This window comes from Xiphophorus maculatus, chromosome 10, assembly GCF_002775205.1.
Source record: "Xiphophorus maculatus strain JP 163 A chromosome 10, X_maculatus-5.0-male, whole genome shotgun sequence".
NCBI classification, from domain to species: Eukaryota; Metazoa; Chordata; class Actinopteri; order Cyprinodontiformes; family Poeciliidae; genus Xiphophorus; species Xiphophorus maculatus.
The window spans coordinates 20,331,008-20,350,972 of NC_036452.1; the positions used below are offsets into that span (position 1 = coordinate 20,331,008).

Consider the following 19,965-nt stretch of genomic DNA (forward strand, 5'->3'; position numbering starts at 1 on the left):
GCCCCACGTAGCTTTTTATGTGGCCCTCTAGACTCCAAATTACATCAATAAGCCCTCCAGTTTTCCTGGATGGACTGATCAGTGTGAAAAGATGTTCAATATCAGTCCGTTTTGAGAAACACTCGCTGAATGCTAAAACAAACAGCTATTTATTGATATTTTAACAGTTGAACTGATTTTATCAATACATTCTGGCACAACTGGCCCTTTAAGAACATTCAGAGTTTTGATATGGCCCAAAATGAAAATGATTTTGGCAGCCCTGCCTTAGCTGACGGCTAATAGACGTCAACTGTACCTTTCTATCGCCTCCATGTTCTTCTGCTAAAGTGCTGGTGGTGTTTGTCTCACTTGAACATGGAAAATCTCACTTCCACAGTGATGTACTGATGAGTTTAACAGCAAAGCATAATAATCTATCACACCGCCTTGACACTGAGATTAAACTGACTGTATTTATACATTCAATGCCAATACGATTCAATTCAGAGCTTCGGACAGTAATGTCATCTCCCCTGGTTCAGTTTGAAATAATAAATCCTCATAGATAATGACTGTGACTGTATCCAGGCAACCCCCCAGCGCCAAATGAAAACAGAAACGGACGGCGGGCCAAATGCAAAGTGTTTGTCATAACTTTCAGGATAATAAGCTAATTATTCAGCCAACATTCAACACCCAAAAGCACTTCATCTGCATAACGATGAATACACTCAGGCTAAGAGAAAGGCCCTGTTGGTGTTTTGTTTTTTTTGGTGTTTTTTTTTTTTGTCAAACCAACACAGAGGATGATGGGGGGGAAAAAAAGCGGCTCCTTACAAACTGGTCGCAACAAAATGATAAATTATACATGTTGGGCACATTGTACGTGGCCCCGAACAAAATCGGCGCAAATCGATTTACAATCGACTTCATTATTATGGAACAAGCCAGACGGACAAATGACCAGCCGTAGCAAATTGGGGTGTGGAGGACCATTACGACCGTTCTCTCTCCTGTCTCAGGCAGCTTGCTGCGTTATGCACTTTCATCCTATTTCAATAATGACCACAGCATTCAGGACGAGGAGGGGGGAATGACAAAATGTTCCTTTTAGGAATACCACTCTTTGATGTGAGTGCTAGCACGACTGATTGCTGATATTTAAATCTGTTTATGCAGGCTGAGGTGAGAGGGAAGGAATCCACCTACGTGTGTGTGTGTGTGTGGGTGTGTGTGCGTGTGTGTGTGTGTGTGTGTGTGTGTGTGTGTGTGTGTGTGTGTGTAATCTCTTTGCCCTGATTAGTACAGGTGGGCCCCAAACATCTCGCCTTTCAGGACTTCAGCCATGCACACCGGAGATCAAGTGATTTAATCAATTACGAGGACACAAAACAAGCAGGACAAGCAGTTCTGGAGACACTGAACCACAAATAGGGCAAGATAAAAAAAAAAGAATAATCCATAATTTATGGATCAGGCAGTTGAGCTAGGTTTTGTGAGACAAACACCCCGTCCCTGTAAACTATTTACTGCTATTAAACTTTTTTTTTCTCTCTCTCTTCTCATGTTGCAACCATAAATTTTTCAATAGGGTTTTATGGCACTAGAACAGCCCTTACCAGTGATCAGGGCTGACAATTAAAACAAAAGTCAGACTCCTCTGCCTCTTCCCAGAGCTAGCTAGAAACAACCAATGGTAACACTTTATTTGAAAGGGTGTGCATAAGACTGACATTACAACAGTCATGAACATGAAGGAGTTTTTGTGAATGTTTACAACTGTTGTCATGAAGTGTCCTTCGTTAGATAATGACACTTTTAATGCAAAGTTGCACTAAAAGTTGCATTAAAAGGTCAATTAAAAGTGTCATTATTTACCGAATGAGACGTGATGACAACATGCATGAAGACTTTGTCATGTTCATGTCAGGTCTTATGCCATGTTTATGTATTCATGTCAGTCTTATGCACAACCCCTTCAAATAAAGTGTTACCTGACCAATCAGAGGTAGGAGGTGGGTCTTAGCGCTGTCATTCACATTTTTTATTATTTTTTTGGCTGTTTTAAAAACTTTTAGTTGAATAAAGTGCAACATCTGCCTAGAAGTTTTTGAAATGGACTGTTAAGGATTCTTCAAGTAGTTAGCCGTTTACATTCATGCTTTTGTTTGGAAGTGGGTGAAGAATGTCGCATCGTCACGTTCTCTTCCTCCCAACCCCCAGGAACTTTATTTAAAAAGAGAAACATACAGGAACAAAATAAAACAGACAGTACAGAACAACATACACAACTGTAAACACCATATCTAGGGTTATTGACGATTTTCAAAGTATCCTTTTTGTTCCACATAAAGACTATTTATTTGAGATTGTAGCTTGACAAGATGTGAAAAGGTTAGATGGGGCATGAGTAGTATAGCAAAGGGACTGTATTTATGGGCCTTTTTTTTGTTGTTTTTCTCCATACAGCATGGCTTTCCGCCACACCTGCCCTGTTTGAAGGGATGCCGCCTCAGCTGTGGAAGTGACGGTGCTGAATATGCAGAGCGTCAGATACAGAGGGTAAAGCACACATCACCCAGAGCAACTGGCTCACAATCAAACAGGAGTGGTTCCCTGCTTACACGATGTTCCGCTCCAATTCTCTGCCGAGTGTGAGGCACAGAACAAATTCTGGCCTGCGCGAGCGCCTTGCGTTTGAACTCGCTGACAGGTGCTTTTTTATTTTTTTCTTCCTGCATCTCTCTTTGGGGTTTTGTTAAGCTGTCACAGAGTGCCTCCATTATGAACTCGCACATCTATGGAACTTCTGTTAATGATTAATACATTACATTTCTCTCCCTGTGCATCGCTGAAGGCTGAGTGCCAGCGGTATCAAGAGTTTAACATAGCAGAGGAAGCTTCGACACTCACGGCACTGCTGGGATGGATGCGAGGCCTCTCCATGGCGATGGTGATGCAGTTGAGGAAGATGATGACCAAAACGATGTGGTCAAACATCTTGTGGGTGATGATCTTGTTGCACAGGATTCGGAACCTTGGGGAAACAAAAAAACATCAATTAGACCAGAAGAGTGTATTGAGATGTAATGTATTTACAGGGCAGATTAACTCTAGTCTCCTTCAGACTAGCCAGCAGCAATTAGCAAACACCTGATGGAACTGCACATCTGCTGAGCTCATTATAGGAGCTACTTCTCAGAGCAACGCTGGTAAAAATGTTGTTAAAGGGTTAATAGATGAGCCATGTTGTGATGACTTCCCGAAGGCGGAGTTTCAGAAAGAGCAGGAGTTTCTTAAAGAGACAGAGCTCCAAATTCAAGACGTTAAATTGCAAAGTCAAATTTCCTTTAAGCCCTATTTGATATATGCAGGATTTTATAACAACTGAAGTTAACATAGTTACTTCATTGTGCTAAAAAATGGTTCTATGCGGCTGAAAAACACATAATCCTGCCCCTTTAAAATAAATCAGCAGCATATCCAGGTAATTTGTCACTAAATAATGCAAAAACAATGCCAGATCAGTTTTGCAGCTATTGAAGGAAAGCACATCCGAGTTGATTATTACATGAGTTGAATGAATGAGGCATCACTTCCAGTTGAAGATTTTAATTAAACTCATTTGAAGCCTGAACTCTGTCGTGAGTTATTTTTTTGAGCGATTCTGCACACACCTTTCTCTTAATTTAGATTTATTTTTATTTTCTAAACGTCAATTCCTGCTGTTCGATTGCAAGTCGAAACAAGTTACAGTTTCTCAAACACAAAGCTGCTAGAAAAAAAAAAAAAAATTAAACTTCATCCTTCTCTACTTTTTGCTCTGATAGTACAGCAGCCAGTCTTACTTGGCAAACCGCGTGGCGGTTTATTTCTCCCCAGTGTTGTAATTTAGACTCTCGTTAAACTTTATATGAGCATTTAGCAGGAGGAAGATCGAAGTGAAATTAAAATGTGGAGGCAATCCAAGCAATCCAAACAGAAAATATATGTTCCTTAGATTAAACGTCTCTAAGACGTGAAACGCTCTCCTGTCCTGCAAAAGAAGATTTATTAAAACTAATTGACGACACGCCAGGTACTTTTGTGTTCAGAGAACAGGGGTAGATTTAGGCGTCATTAGCTGTGAGTGACTTCCAACGAAGAGGCAGCCAGGCTGTAGGCTGACGGAAACAAGCTGAGAGATGCGGGGAAGCGACTGTTCTACACGATGGAGTCAGGGATTAAACTGGGAATCGAACAAGATTTGGAGGTTCATGTGGGCCTGAATGTGCAGCGGGGGCTCCAATCTGGGCTTTTGACTTTATTTGGTAACACAGACATCATTGTGCCACCACTCACAGAGTCTCGCATGCATGCATGCGTGTGCGTGTGTGTGGGGTAGTTTGTTGTCTCCCTGCGCTTTTTCATACATTATTAATATCCACATGCCAGAGGCTTGATTATACAGAATGTATGTGTTTTTCTCAAGTGGCAGAGGAGGGAGGACACATGGCTCCATCTCTTCCTCTGAGGCTTAAAGGGCAAATATCTGGAAGTGAACTTTAGCAGGAAACGGCTCCACCTCAAAACTCTCAAACACACACACACGCACACGCCCACTTACACACACACGCCTGCACAAGCCGACTGAGAGCTCATTTCATTGCTAAAGAAACAAAAACAACTGTCACTAGATGCTCAAGTGAAAATAACACTTTCAGTCAGAAGTCATCCTGATAACAGGAAGCGAATGAGAAAAAGATTCTGACAGGAGTTGGAAGATTTCATCCCACCGCACCTGCTCCCCCCTCCCCCACTGACCTTTGCAGGTTTTCCGGCATCAAAACAAACCCTCCTGAATGACAGGTGGCATAAAGGTGTTTCATAGCCATCACAGGCAGTTTTGTACTTTTCCAAATATCGTGAAGCGTATCAAAACTCAAGAGGAGAAATTGACAGAATTTAACAGAAGTTGTATTGAAAACAAAGCAAAAACAACAACGACAAACTCGAGATGTTCCAACTGGATTCTAGGTATTCGGTCCTGATTTTTGCTTTTTTAAAATGATTGGTCTTAAAGTCCAAAAGCGTCACTCTGAAACCCGGAGATCTGTGTAGTCCTAGATTTTAGATGGAGAATTTTAAACATTCACAGCCTAATTTGGTGTGCACGGTTTGGAAAAGTGCAAATGAGGCAATAAACACTTGTTGATTAAATCTTGGATTTCTCCTTTGAATCTAACTGTGTGGCAGACTCGGTTCAGAGTTGGGGCCCGAAATGGCAACATTTGTCACATTTTCAGCTGGTGCGGTTTGTTTCCACACCCTATGGCAAAACCAGTTCCCCTCCTCGCCTGTGGTGGCGCTGCAACAAGTACTACTGAAGGAAATGACGCAAAAACCTCTGAACAACTTCCTTCTTCATAAAATGTGACCAAAAATGGAGAGGAGTTAGATTTTAGTGGTTGGAGGATTTCTCTTTTGTCTCAGACAGAAATCCACAAACCATTTCTCCTGCGTTTGTTTTGGTTGTATTTACCCAGAATTCCCTGCACTACAGTCCACTTCCTGCTTTTAGAGAGGTCTCCAGTGCGCTTGGCATTCACATATCCATTCGGACCGCACCTGAATTCACTTCAACCAACCGAGTAAACAAGCTAGCATTAGCCTAGCACCAAAGCAAAACACAAATTTTATAAAGCAGCAATTTCTTTCTATGTAAGTTTTGCTCATTTATTACGGTTAACTGGAATCAAACCAAAATATTCAGAGAGCTGAGTCCTGAATTACTCAAGTGAAGTCAAGAAGGTGGACACTAGCATTAGCCTAGTCTAGCACTAAAAAGCAAAAATTTCTCTTGATAATAGACAACTAAAAAGCCCAATTTCCCATGAATAATTGGGAGCTACTTTTCATAGAAAAATCTGGAAAGAATTATGAATAGGAATTCCACTACAGTAGTGTGATGTTAGAGGATGAGCATGCTAGCATTAGCACTAAAGCAAAGTACAAAATGTGGAAAGCAGGGGAACTTTTTCTGCAGGTTTTGTGTGATTAAAGATAAATGTTTTGACAATGCTGAGGACCCACACTGAATCAAGCAACTTACGGAGCCCCTAAGGGGACATGGAGAGAAAAAAAAAGGAAAGAAATCCCGACTTATTATCTCGAGATCCCGACTTATTATCTCGAGATCCCGACTTATTATCCCGACTTATTATCTCGAGATCCCGACATCAGTACATAACGACCTAATCGTTAGGTCGTTATGTGGGTGTCCTCCATCACTGTGGGGGTAGAGATATAGATTTTTATTTCGAGCTTGGGCTTGAGTATAAACACATTAAATCAGCGCTTGACAGCAGACATGGATTTAGTATTAGTGAGAGACATCTGAAGAGAGTTTTCAGAGCGCGGGGACTCATTCGGCGCAAGTCCTTTTCCGACTTGGCAGTTTTGGTAGAATTCATTAATAACCAGCTACAGTCCTCTGGACAGCTTCACGGTTACCGATGGATGTACGCTAAATTGCATGTGCATGATATCCTCCTCTGGGACATCTCTGGACCGCAGAAAATGATATAAGTCGTCCTCCATAATCAATGTAGACACACTCCCCCACGTTTACCGCATAAAAACATGCCTTTCCCCCCAAAAAAAGTAACTCGCGATTTTTCAGAAATGTCGCGGGATCTCGAGATAATAAGTCGAGATAATAAGTCGGGATCTCGAGATAATAAGTCGGGATAATAAGTCGGGATCTCGAGATAATAAGTCGGGATCTCGAGATAATAAGTCGGGATCTTGAGATAATAAGTCGGGATCTCGGGATCTCGAGATAATAAGTCGGGATCTCGAGATAATAAGTCGGGATCTCGAGATAATAAGTCGGGATTTCTTTCCTTTTTTTTTCTCTCCATGTCCCCTTAGGGCAGGCACGTCCAAAGTCCGGCCCGGGGGCCAATCACGGCCCGCGGTCAGACTTCATACGGCCCGCAGCTTCGGTTTTATAATGTATTATTTATGGCCCGCCTGCACTGTGAAACAGAATAAATAAATCATAAAACTTGAAACTGTAATTCCTCCTTTCACCAAATGGTGGCAGCACCACTTTTAATACTATCAGTCTCTGCCTCCGTGCAGCGAACCCCTCTCCACTCATTTCTGCCATGGCCACTGCAAAGAAAACGAGGAAAGTTGACAGTGAGGGCCGCCGCTTTCAAGAGAGATGGGAATTATAATACTTCTTTTCTGAAAATCAAGGCAATTGTGCTTGTCTAATTTGTGAGACGGTTGCCTTGTTTAAGGATTTCAACGTATAGAGACACTACCAGACTAAACATGCTAACACATACAACAAGCTAACAGGAAGTGACCATGCTGAAAAACTGAAGCAGCTCCAAGCTGCCCTGGCATCACAACAGCGATTCTTCCCGCGGGCCTGTGAGTCAAAAGAAAATACCACCAAAGCTATGAAGTTAATGTTAATAGCTAAACATGGCAAACCTTCTACTGAAGGTACATTTATCAAAACTGTGTTATGAAAATGGTGGAGAACATTTTGCCCTGAGAAGAAGCAAGAATTTGAGAAAAATGTTTGCCTGGCAGTAACAGTGTGGCACTGAGAGCTGAGGACATAAAACTGAGTGTTTTGAACGGCAACGTCTGTCACTATCAGCAGTGAAAAGCCAAAAAACATTTATGCACTTGGATTTATGGCACTTATTTTTATTAAACTCTTGAGTAAGATTTGGTTATGAACCTGTAGATATAGTAAATGACGAGCAAAATTCACTTGTTTTAAGATTTAATAATAACAGACAACTTTGCATTACTTATAACTCCTGTTTAAAATGTTCTTGAGGCAAAGATATTTTTAAACTCATGTAAATTTAAGGTATTTCATACAGTTTGTTCAATGTTATCTGACTCTCCAGATATGAAAGAAAGGCAGAATTTGGGTTTTTAGAGTTATTCTCATTTGCCTGAGTGGCTTATATTTGTTTTTTTTGTCATTTGAAAAATAAAGATAATTGTGACAATGAAAATTGTGTATTTGCATAAAACTTTTGTAGTTAAAAAATGTCCAGGGCGTGCCGTGGTGGCGTTGGGCGACCCATATTTGGAGGCCTTGAGTCCTCGACGCGGCCGTCGCGGGTTCGATTCCCGGACCCGATGACATTTGCCGCATGTCTTCCCCCCTCTCCTTCCCTGTTTCCGGTCAGCCTGCTGTCATATAAGGGACACTAGAGCCCACAAAAGACCCCCTGGAGGGGTAAAAAAAAAAATCAAAAAATGTCCGAACAAACTATTGGCCCCCGGGCATCTTCACTTGATCAAATCTGGCCCTCTTTGCAAAAAGTTTGGACACCCCTGCCTTAGGGGCTCCGTAAGCAACTAGCTTAAGTATCAGTGAAAAATAAAAAACAAAAACTAAACAGTAAACAGTTAGCCTTGCATTAAAACAATGCATTGAGTTTCTGATTTTTGACCCATATTGGGACCCTCTTGATAAAAATATCTAAGCTGAGGTGTTTCAGCAGATCAACAAAAGCAGCTTCACTCAGTAAGCCCTGAATATCCCTGGGGATTTTCTATAGTGCTCGGTCTTAGTTCACAAGATATTCAAGAGGCAAAATAACTCAGGGACCGGCTTAGCAGGAAGCAAAGACTACGCGCTCACCCATTAAAAACTTCCCCAGCAATCGGCGGAGAGCGCAACGTACACAAAAACCTGGGCAAGATGAACCCGGGTCGATGTGAGAGACGCTTGATCCCAGTTCCCCCGCTGCTGGCTCTTGTTGAGACTGTGAGTGCAGGCGGGAATCTGAGTCGGGCGACACGCAGAGCCGGCGTCCTCGGCGTCACTCCGAGCGAAGGACCCGAGCTCAACGGCCCGCTGCGACTGAAAACCAGCCACGAATCCGCTTTGAGACGAGCTCCTTCTGTTTCCCTGAAGCCCCGACAACAGCAGACCCCCGGGGGGCTTTCCCCATAAACCCTTTCCAAAATACTGTATATACAACAGAAATCAGGGAGCTGAAGCATCCAGGTCTCCTAAAAGTAACGAGATGAATGAACTTCTGCTAATGTCCGTGGTGAAAATAGCTTGACTACGAATAATGACACTAGAACTTGTTTTTACTGTACCAAAACATGAGGAAGTACTATTTATTTAATTTGTTAAAAACATTTATCTGCTTAGCATTTATTCTCTTCGCTCTGATAAAAAACTAAATTATGAAGAAAACCTAATATTTATCATGTGTTGTTCATTTTTCTTTCCAGTTTCTAAGTTTGTGGGGGTTTTTGTGTGATAGAGAAAAAAAAAAAGCCCATAATAATAAATCATTTCAAAGCTATTTCCACCTTTGTTGTGGCATTTACAGCCTGACTGGAAAAAACAAACATTTGTCAGCAGGAAAACAGTTTTGAATTCAGAAGCTGCAGGAACCTGGACGGCTGCGTGTGAACGCCTCCAGACAAATGCAACTTTTGATCCTCCTTCAACATCCTGTTTGCTTGAATTAACATCTAAATAAGCTCAAACACAGCTCAGCTAAAAGGTCTGCAGAAATATACTAAATGATGTCATCATAGTGTAATGGTTGACTTGAAGGGTGAATAAAAACCCATAATACATCTTGCGCCTGAAATATGTGGCGGCGTTTTTAAAGTGACCCGGTCAAAACAAGGCAGCAATGATTTAGGTTATAAGATAACCTGTCATAAAATAAAGAAACTGGAATTCATAATTTAAAGACATATTCTTACTACATAGTTCAATAATTTAAAAATGCCACTGTCTCAAACTCAATATTTAATTAGTAAGCTAAATATTTAGTTAGCAACCTAAATAAGCTAAATATTTATTTTGTTCAAATATTTAGTTCCAAAATGAAATATCTAGTTAAATTAAATGCTGAGGTTAACAACTAAATGTTTTGCTTACTTAGCTTGACAACTAAATATCTAGTTAGCAAACCATTTTAACTATTTAGCCTGCAAACTGAATAAGCTAAATGTCAGAGGAGAAGAAACGATGAAGGTGTGACGTGAGTTTATATAAATGTTCACAAGATCCAGCGTTTATTTTGGTAATCCACTTCCAATACTGTAATCAGCAAGTTAATTTGCAGACCAGCTAAATATTTAGCTGAGCTTCAAAATAAATATTTGGCTTGCTAACTACATATTTAGCTTGAAGTTAAATGTTTAGTTTGAGGTTAAATATTCAGATTGCTAATACATGTCTAGATTCAAAATAAATATTTAATTTGAAGATAAATAGTTAGCTTCCTAACAAAATATTTAGCTATAAAATAAATATTTGGGTTAGAGTTAAATATTTAATTTGAAATTAAGTTACATTTTTAGCTCGCTAATAAAATATTTAGTTTAACGGAACATATTTAGTTCGCTAAACCTGCAGTTTTTCCTCTTAAAACAGGCTAAATAACCCACATTATTCCTTTTTTTTTTGGCTGTATAGTTTTACAAATGTCACCCCGTACTGACAGACACTGCGGTTGTTGCTGCTGTAAAAAGGCAAAGTTTAACAACTCAAGAATATAAGGCTAAATTTAAACTGGAGGCTTATGAAACCTGAAACACTTAATGGTGTTGAAAGGATACAAGTGTTCAGATATCATCGCGATATAATTATAGGACAACAATTCATTGACTTTCTTGACGTTCAGAGCGAAAATGATGACGGAGGAGTGTAGATTCCGCACGTGGCCGAGATAACGCGACGCACTCAGAGGGAAAAACTCCCTTCCTCCCTCCGCTGCCGCTTACTCACCCCTGATATGGCAGAAATGTGCAGATGAAAGAGACTTCTGAAGTGTGAGTGTGGGAGGGAATAGGAGTTGATATAAAAAGGGATGAGGGAAAAAAGAAAAAACCTGACGCATTCATGTTGCGGGAAAATGACTTCAGAGTCAGCACTATGGAATGTCAGTCGAACGCAGCAATAAACCTTTTCTAGTCAATTGGAAGATTGCATTTTATCAGTACATTTTCAGCGTTGCTTACTTTCTCTGTGACAAGATTTTGACAGCTTTACAGTCAGAATAGAGATTGAAAAACTTTTTTTTTTTGTTACAGATAGGAATCTGCAAGACTCAATGGAAAGAGTTTGACGTGTTGGGGGGGGGGGGGGGGGGGGGGCTGATGTAGAGCGTACCTGGACTGTGGGGGGAACAGGTAGAGGGACCATGTGTCTCTCTGCCGACACCATGCTGGCTGCTTCTTCTCCATCCATCGGAGAATCCTGTCAAAACGACTCTGCACAGAGGAGAACATGCACAGAACATGCGTTATCCAGATGTTCAAAGCTTCCTGCTGGATAAACCGGCTTTACAAATAAAAGATGTGACCATCAGTACAAATCTGGTAATTGTAATCTTGTAAGTTAAATAAAAATTTAAATTTAAATTGTTAACACCTGTCACGCCGTCTAAACCTCATGCTTCTATAGTAAAATGGACGTCAGGCTGTATCTACATGCTCCTTATCAAATATACTTGAATAAACAATGAGAAGCAATACTGTGAAATATTGCGCTTTTATGCAGTTGAGTTTTTTTCACTAAAATAAGTCACAATACTTTCGTTGTCACTAAGTTAACACTAAATATGTTGGGTTGTTATACCACATGTTATTAGGGTTGAAAAACTTACCACGATATAGGGGTTTCATATCAGTCGATATCAATTATTGTCAATATTGATAATTATCAATATATTAGGAACACCTTCCTAAGTTGATTCGTCTTTTTTGTTTGTTTTAAATATCTGGAATACTGCCAAACTGGCAGTTCTATGTTTTACCCACAGTTTTCATTCCACTGTGTATTTTTTTTCTAGGCACTTTTGAGGCACGGTGGTGAAACCTGAAACTGCTGCTGCACACGTTACTTGACAGGTTGTTGCTAGGTAACCAAAAAGTGAAGTTGCTTAGCTAGCCATAAAAAGGTTGAACGGCTAAAGCCTTTCTTCTGCCTTCATCCCCCAGAACGCTCAGCGGTTCTTGATCGGACTTCAGTGACAGTTCTTTGTATTGAGTACTGAATATTCTATCAGATGTTTTATGTATTAATATTGATTATGTGTCTATCACAATATATACTGTTATTGGGTTACTGTCCAGCCCTAGTCATAGTGTTCAGTCTCCAACATCTCAGAAGGGCAGAGTTAGTGTATGAAGGTAACTGCAGGTGGAGACTAACCTGGCTGACCTCCTCCTCCGCGTTCTCGTCTTCTGTGTTCTCCTCCAGGGAGACGTTGGTCGGGCCCAGGGCCGACGGAGTTCCCTTCCCGTTGCAGTCGCTGTGTTCTGGAGGCCGTAGGTGGGCCAGGGAGGGCGGCCTGGAGCTGTGCATGCTGGCTGAGCGGTGCAGGTAGGGCACCTGCGTGGATGGAAAAACAAAGTGCAGGTAAGTAAATTAGGGACTACTTTTGCTTAGCAACCCAGATCGGGAACATTTACTTTATATACTTCAGGAATTAGAACAAACTTGGAATCCAGAAGAACTGCTGTTGGTTCTCCACAACCTTACTAAGATGTTAACATTTGTGGTTGTAATGGGACAAAATGAGAGAAAATTCAACAGGTATGAACACTGTCAAAGAAGCTTGGAAAGTCAAACAGCTTCAAAAACTGCTCTACCTGCAGTAAGGCCTCAGGAGGCAAATCCATGGAGCTCCGAGTTTCTACGGACTCCATCCTCCTGTGCCGCGGTCCTCCGTGAGGCTGCGACATCGAGTCCGTCCTAGGAAGGGACGTGTTGTCTTCGTCCACCAACCCGCCTCCGCCTTCTCCTCCCCCGTCTCCTTCGTCGGAGCTCGAGTTGCCCTCCCCGGACAGGAGAGACCGCCGCTCGCCAGACTGTCGCTTCTGCCGCTTGTATGATGGCACGCGGCTCAGGCTGTTCCAGCTGGACCGTCGGCTGCCCCAGCCGCTGCCGGTCGTCCACTGGCCGTGTGGAGAGGAGCGGACGCTAGTCTGCGGAGAGAGCGGCGCAAGAGGACGACCAATGAGAAAAGTCGTCATGACTTTGCTGTTTTTTGTTGGTTACTTGTGTGGTTTTCTTGCATTTTTGGGCAGCTGACCTTAATAAAGCTGCTGTACAATGTGATAATCAGAGCTATGACTCACACTAGCTACGTTTCCATTAACCATATAACTGAGTAGTTTGACATTTTGAAAATAAATTTGTTTTGTGAAAACACCCCAATTCTGAAAAAAATAGTTTTTCTATAAAACGTTTTGCCGCCAGGATGAGGTGTTTACAAAAAAATCGGTTTACTTCGCAAAACTACAACGGAAACACATGATTTGCATCACACAAATCACGTGATCAACAACCAGATGTTGTCACTGGTGCAAACCGCAAAGAAAACTTAACCCAAAGTACCTGGAGGATTATGCGTGGCATGTTTTTAATAACTTATCGCATGAACAAACTTATTCACGTGTGGTTTTAATTGTGTCTTATTTCATTGAAACACCGCAATTGCAAAATTGCGTTTCTTCGACATTAGCGGAATTGTCCAATGTCCAATTGTCTAATGTCAATGGAAATGCAGCTACTGTCATAGATAGACATGAGTACATGGAAGATTGGGATATATTCTCACAAGTCTTCTTTTTGATCATCAGGTTGTCCCATAGAGTGGTGATTGCAGCCAAAAGCAGACCGCCGGATCGATAGAAGACATTAATCATCATCGCTCATTGGGAAGAGACACACACTCAATTGAGACACTGTGGCCAAAGCCGAGTAGAAAAGGATGCAATTTCTTGCTGCTCGGTTACATCCTGGCAAACCTTCCATCCCAAAAGAGAACTGTAAAGCGCAGGGGAAACGAATAACACTCTTACTCACAGGCGATTTGTCAAAGCAGGCTGGGTCGATGGAGATATTGCTGCCTTGACAAGATTCGTAGCCCAGGACGGGGTCGCCCGCCACGGGCAACTTGGGGACGGGCATGGGCGTGGCAGCGGTGTGGGTGATGAGCGGTGGAGTCAGACTGGTCTTCATTTCCACGTGACCATTCACCGGCACTACTGTTGAAGTACAGACGGATGGAGATTGGAGATTGGTTAGAGTCTATGAGGATGTTCAGGCGTTTTTTTATTTTCTGAAAAAGAAGGACTTAAAAATGGAGAATCTGTACTTGTAAGGTAACATGAATACACCACCACAGCAGCGATCTGATGGAAGTGAAAGGGAACATTGTGTTTGGCAGCAACACCAATGCAGAGCAATAGGAGAGTAACGCAACTTTAAATGCTAATTTTTCCTTTGTGGCTTAACAAAATTTTGGATGGTAAAGAAGTGAGTCTTCCAGCCAGGTACGCAGCTTTATAGGTGCCTGAAGAGACAGACAGGAAGTTGGAAGTTGCACTGCTTACCGCAGTGTTTCCATTTGCTTTCCAGGCTGCTGCCTGAGCAGCAATAAGAGTCGATGGGAACTGGCACACAATGAGTGGTAGATAAAGCTGCTGTTCTGGTTTGAGGACGACCATAGAGACGGCAGGCGGGGAATAATTGAGGTACACCTTGAGGAAACAGGTTGTCCAAATAAAACTTTAGCAGACACGTAGTGCAAGATGTTTTTCACATCAGGCTCGCGTCGGTCCTCTGTGGCATTTTATGTACAGTCAGTATACGTTATAGACAATCATGGCTTACCTGTTGAAGGCGATAAGTCCTTTTTGCTGCCATTGACGTCTTCCATACTTCGTGCAACAGAATCAATCTCCGACCCGGTTTTAGAAGCATCCCCCTTGTGAAATAAAAGAGCAAAGGAGATATTACAAAGCAGAACCTGGTGTTTTGTCAGACCAAACACAGAAGAAAGGTTATCATTACCACAAATAAAATAAAAAAACATCCAATAGATTGAGGTTTGCTTACTATTGTGATATTTAAGTCTATCTGTTTATAAATTATACCTAAATCAGTTCAAGCATGTGTGATACAGCAACTCCTAACTCTAAAGTTGACATGTGAAATTTAATGTCTCCCTCAAACCTATAGCTGTGACGGATGCATTTGATAAGATGTAATATCTAAACCTTACTGAGTATTAGTGGTGTCCAAGCTTTTAAAAGTAGTTGTGGTACCTCACCCTAAAGATGCTGTCACACTGTTTTGGCATATACCGTATGCACAGTGAGAAAATAACAGCTATTTGTGCAACATAGTATTTATTCTAAGTATTTGTTCCGACCCAATTTTCCGTCAAAAAATTGGGTTGGATGACGAACGCAGCGATCAGAATCTGTTAAGGTCACCCGGGCCTCAAAGACGGTCTGTTTTGTCTGCAGCTGTGCAACAAATTGACGGGAATGTCAAGAGTGAAACAGGAAGTGAGATACGGCAGCAAAGTAAGACGTGTCCGCTTCGGTGGAGGTGGGGGGGGGGATTTAACTAAAATATTTTACTCACAAAATGTGGCAAGAGCTCAGAAGTACAGAAAAAGAAACAAAAGTGACAGAGCATTCTTGTTTGAGTCGCTTTCAGTTTATTGGTGTGATTCCGGTACCTACTGTTGGACTGCTCTGCTATGCATAAATCTGGTCGGAGAGTGAACAGCTGGACACAGGTGTTGTGTTTTGGGTTGAGTTACGATGTCTGCTACAAAGGCCAGCTACGTAAAGTGCTGCTGTGCAAGTAAAACTGAGAACAAGGAGCAAACACCCTGACATAACGACAGAGGTTTCTGAATTTCCTTTATTCATAATCTAAAAACTGCCCTGAGAACTTTGGAGTAAGGAGAAGCTGTTGGTCTATTATTACACAAAGCAAGCTGGATGCTCTTCAAAGCACTTCTCTTTAAATTATCCTTCCATCAGCAGAACCGTTTAGGGATGAATCTCTCGCGTCTGTACCTGCTGAAAGTATTCTCTGCTTATCATTTAACTCGTCCTTCCTCACTCTCTGAGTCATTTCCCCCATGCTTCTCCTCTGGTTACCTCTTCCATGAACGGATTTCCTCCCTCAAATCAGTGGAAATAAAAACAACTAGATATATCTCTTGTATTTGTTCCGCTTCGCTGGTGCCGGCAGATATTATTAAAAGCGGGAGAGGGTGCCACGGTGGACGTCGTATTAATGAAAAGCTGGCCTGGTGAGTCAGACCTCTGTGGCAGCAAAGAGAATAAACAGTAGGTAGGAAAAGCCTCCGGACCAAAACGCCACGCATCACCTCCTGATCTGACAAATTACTTCCTCGATACTTCCCACGAGCCGAGAAGAAAAAGAGCGTATGAATATTGCGCGTTCCAGGTTTTCTATTCTGGTGATCGCATTTGCATTTTCTTCCCAGCGATTAATGCCACTGTGTCGTAAAACCCCCATCTGATTTGCTTGACCTGGGAAGACTGGGGGAAAAGGGGGGGATGATGTAGCAAGAGTGGATGGTAATGAACTGGTGGGCCAATCAACTCAAGGGCCACTCGGACCCTTTTATGGTCTCTGTAATCATGCATTTACATATTTTAGAGGATTCCTTGCCGTTTCAAAATGTGGGCTCACAGCAGGACATATCAAGCACCCGAAGATATCTTGGAGTCACAGCTGCGTTAGCTTATAGGTTGTCGAGCTGAAGTTGGAGAAGATATTTTCAGATTTCATTGACAGACATGTATTTAGGCGTTTTAGGTGTTTTCGCTCCATTATGTTTGAAATTTATACTGTGGCTCTCTGTGGTTGTTGCTGCTATCGCTAATTCCTTTCCTTTTTTCCCATGTCCAGGTGGTTCAAAACAGAGAGGCAGCCAGATTTTATAACTGCAACTAAATACAAAACTACAAACACAGGCTTTCCCTCGATGTATTATAAGCCTGGCGGGCCATCAGGCTTTACTTGTGCCCCCTTCAGGCTAAGCATCATTTTATATGTATTGGGATGAAACAACTGAAGTTCAAATAATTGACATTTATTTTAATTGTATTTTGATAATGTTTGCCTTTTTCTTTATAAGGCTTCATAGTCGGTGTGTCTAAACACCATCTTCTAATAACACATAAGTACCAGGTGATGTTTTCAAATTTTCTGTCCACTTTGAACATTTTTTCCCTCAAAAACACAGTGGGCTGCTGGATGACAGCCCTAGCACCAGGTTTGGAGAGTTTGAAACCCTGAAACATCTTGTAACGGGTGTTTCTAATGGAAAATCTGTGGAAAACCTACATAAGAGTTTCAGGACATACCGTTAGAAAAACTCTAGTTTTTTCTTCAGAACCATTTCTCAAGTCCACTTAATTGAACTTAATTGCTGTTCTAAACAAAAGGGTTAAACATTTTTTACTGACTGACAGATGTATAGATTAGTAAGCGGTGATAGAAATTCAGCAACGAAGCCTTCCCGTGGAAGGGTTCCACAGCAAATCATAAGATTAATAACAATACTGATGATGTGCAAACTCCATCTGTAGTGTGGAGCTGAATCAGAAACAGATACCTCAAATATGACACTGTTGTAGGACTGAAGAGCTCTTTAGTGACAGACTGCTGCATCCTAAGTGCACAAAGTAGCGTTAATGTAGATCCTTCCCAGCTACTTTTAACTTGCCACTGGTACAACTGACTTTACCCACTCTCAGACAATAAGGGATATTTCTAGTTCTGTATTTCTAACTAAAATACAGCTCTAGAATATTAAGTATCGCCTTCTTCAACAGCCTTAAAGTTTTGAATGATTGAAAGGTGTATCCAGAAAAAAGTAACCTTCGATTATAAAGTCAGTAAAAACGGTTTTCAGGCTGCTCATTATTTCACTTCATCACAAAATAACATAAAAGATGCATCCTGGTAAATATTTGGGATCTATTGATTGTTTTCCAATCCTGCGGCTTTCTAATGTTTTCTTTAAGCATTAAAAAAAAACATTTTTTTGTGGAAAGATGAGAAGATACAAGTTAAACCCGAGTAAGAAGATGAGCTCCAAGGGAGTCCTGGTTTAACATTAGCCTTGTTTCATTACTGAGAACAGCGTACACAGTGTTATATAAGCCCTTTATACGCAAGTGCCTCATCCACAGTGTAACATTCAGTTTACTGTCTGCTAAGGAGCTGCTGATAAATAACCAGCTCACTTTTTGTTATTCTTCAGCCTGTTTATGTAAAAAAGAAAATATAGAAGATGTCTTATTATGTGAAATGCCTTCCAGGCAGGCATGATCTATTATTTAGTCGTCAAACACCAATTATTGAAGTCCCATCTGGTATTTAGTTTGAAAAATTAATTTCAGCAGAAACACAGTCAGCGGCAAAAACAGGCTATGAATTTTTCATTCTGGAGTAGCGGGAGTTAGCACACATCAGTAAATGCTTTACTCACCCTGCGTTCGGAGTTTTAGCAGAAAAGATCAGATGTAGACATTATCTGTGGGGGGAAATCGGAGGCTCAGTTTGCCTATATTTTCTTGTTTACACTCTGCCACCCCCAATTTAGGCTCGGACCTGCGAGGAGGAGATGGGAGCGCTCGCCGGTGGGCCCTTCGATAATCAAGAGCAGACGCGAACGGGAGGATCTCAATTACATTTCTTCAAAAAGAAAAAAAAAACGGGAGCCAGAGACTGGCTGTTGATAACAGGAAGCTAAGTAATTGTTTCCGTGTGTGTGCGTGTGCGTGTGTGCATGCCCACTAATAGTGCCATCTGTAAACGCAAACTTTTAGATTAGTTAAAAATCGGATTAAAGTTTAAACAAACCCTTTATATTGAAATAAAATACTCAACATTGCACAAATCTGAGAGTGTGATTGTCACATTCCTGTCCAAATCAAATGGACCACTGTTGCGTACAATTTTTTCCAATCGCTTCCTGAAATATTTGCAAAGATTTGCAATACTCCATGTAACTGGCTTCTTTAAATGACTAGTTTGTGAGTATATACAATATACAAAGAACACATATTTCTAAGAAAAACGCAAAACATAGCCTCTAATGACTTCTAGGGCTGAAACAATTAATCAGATTAATAAATTGTAGTAATTTAGTAATCAATAAATCATTATTTGGAGTATACAGGCTCTAAAACAACACACTCAGTGCAGTAAATAGGCCAAAAAACTGTGAGAAAATCTACATTTTGCATTTAAGATTAAAAAAAAATCCTTCTTTGTCTCTAAGTATTTTCTACCCAGACATCCTGAAGTAGTTTTTGCTTCACCTGATTCAAATTCAGTAAAGAAAAATCCTATTAAGGCAATTATTAATAGTCAATAGATCAGACCTGCACTGCAGATGCATGCTTTGATACAAATGATTAAGTGTACACTAAAGGAATGCTGTGCTAATGTATTTCATAAAGTACAATAAAATAAAAAAGCACAACACCAACTTGTTTATTTTCTTACTTAAAAAGTAACTGGAATATGTGTATCTGCACTTTTGTTCATTTCTTTCTAATATTGTGGGGAAAAATATGAAAAATATGGAAACGGTAAATTGTTTTTAAACCTGATTAATTGCCAGAATAATAGATTACTAAAATAATTGCCAGCTGCCACCCTAATGACAGTAGCCCTTGTTGAACAGCACTCTGTGTTCACTCAAATCCTTCTGTAGCTGCGTTTCAATTACAAATGTGCAAAAAACTTCTTGATATTCAGCTAATGTAAAAAAAAAAAAAAACACTTTCTAATTAAAATACAGTGCTAAGGTGTTTCCATAAAATATGCTTTTTCATGTTATAAATCATTTTTAAAAATGGCACATCATCAGCCTCCTACCACTTTCTGTCATCTTCTTCGTCTTTTCTGCCGGAAGTAACATCCGGTTGTCAATCGCGTGACTCGTGTGATGTGACAAAAGCATTTCCATTGCAGTTTTGCATGATACACTAATTTTGATACGGCTGAAAAAGCAACTTATCCTAATGCAAAAACAATATGTAGAAATACCTTTTTTTTTTTAATTAGGCTGCTTCCATTAAGCAAATTTATCTTCCTAATTCCAATTTGCACAGTTAGTCAATGGA

General features: G+C 40.9%; 1 protein-coding gene across 14 annotated transcripts in view; it reads right to left on the minus strand.

Moving 5' to 3' along the window:
- cacna1g (calcium voltage-gated channel subunit alpha1 G) overlaps nucleotides 1–19,965 on the minus strand; it is a 279,545-nt gene that overhangs the window by 67,007 nt on the left and 192,573 nt on the right. For all 14 annotated transcript variants that reach the window (XM_023341248.1, XM_023341247.1, XM_023341243.1 and 11 more), the window contains 6 exons: nucleotides 14,666–14,759; nucleotides 13,856–14,037; nucleotides 12,637–12,972; nucleotides 12,197–12,376; nucleotides 11,153–11,253; nucleotides 2,896–3,019 (listed from right to left, as the gene is read on the minus strand). In XM_023341248.1, the coding sequence (XP_023197016.1) occupies nucleotides 2,896–3,019; nucleotides 11,153–11,253; nucleotides 12,197–12,376; nucleotides 12,637–12,972; nucleotides 13,856–14,037; nucleotides 14,666–14,759 (1,017 nt within the window). The remainder of the gene's footprint in view (nucleotides 1–2,895; nucleotides 3,020–11,152; nucleotides 11,254–12,196; nucleotides 12,377–12,636; nucleotides 12,973–13,855; nucleotides 14,038–14,665; nucleotides 14,760–19,965) is intronic.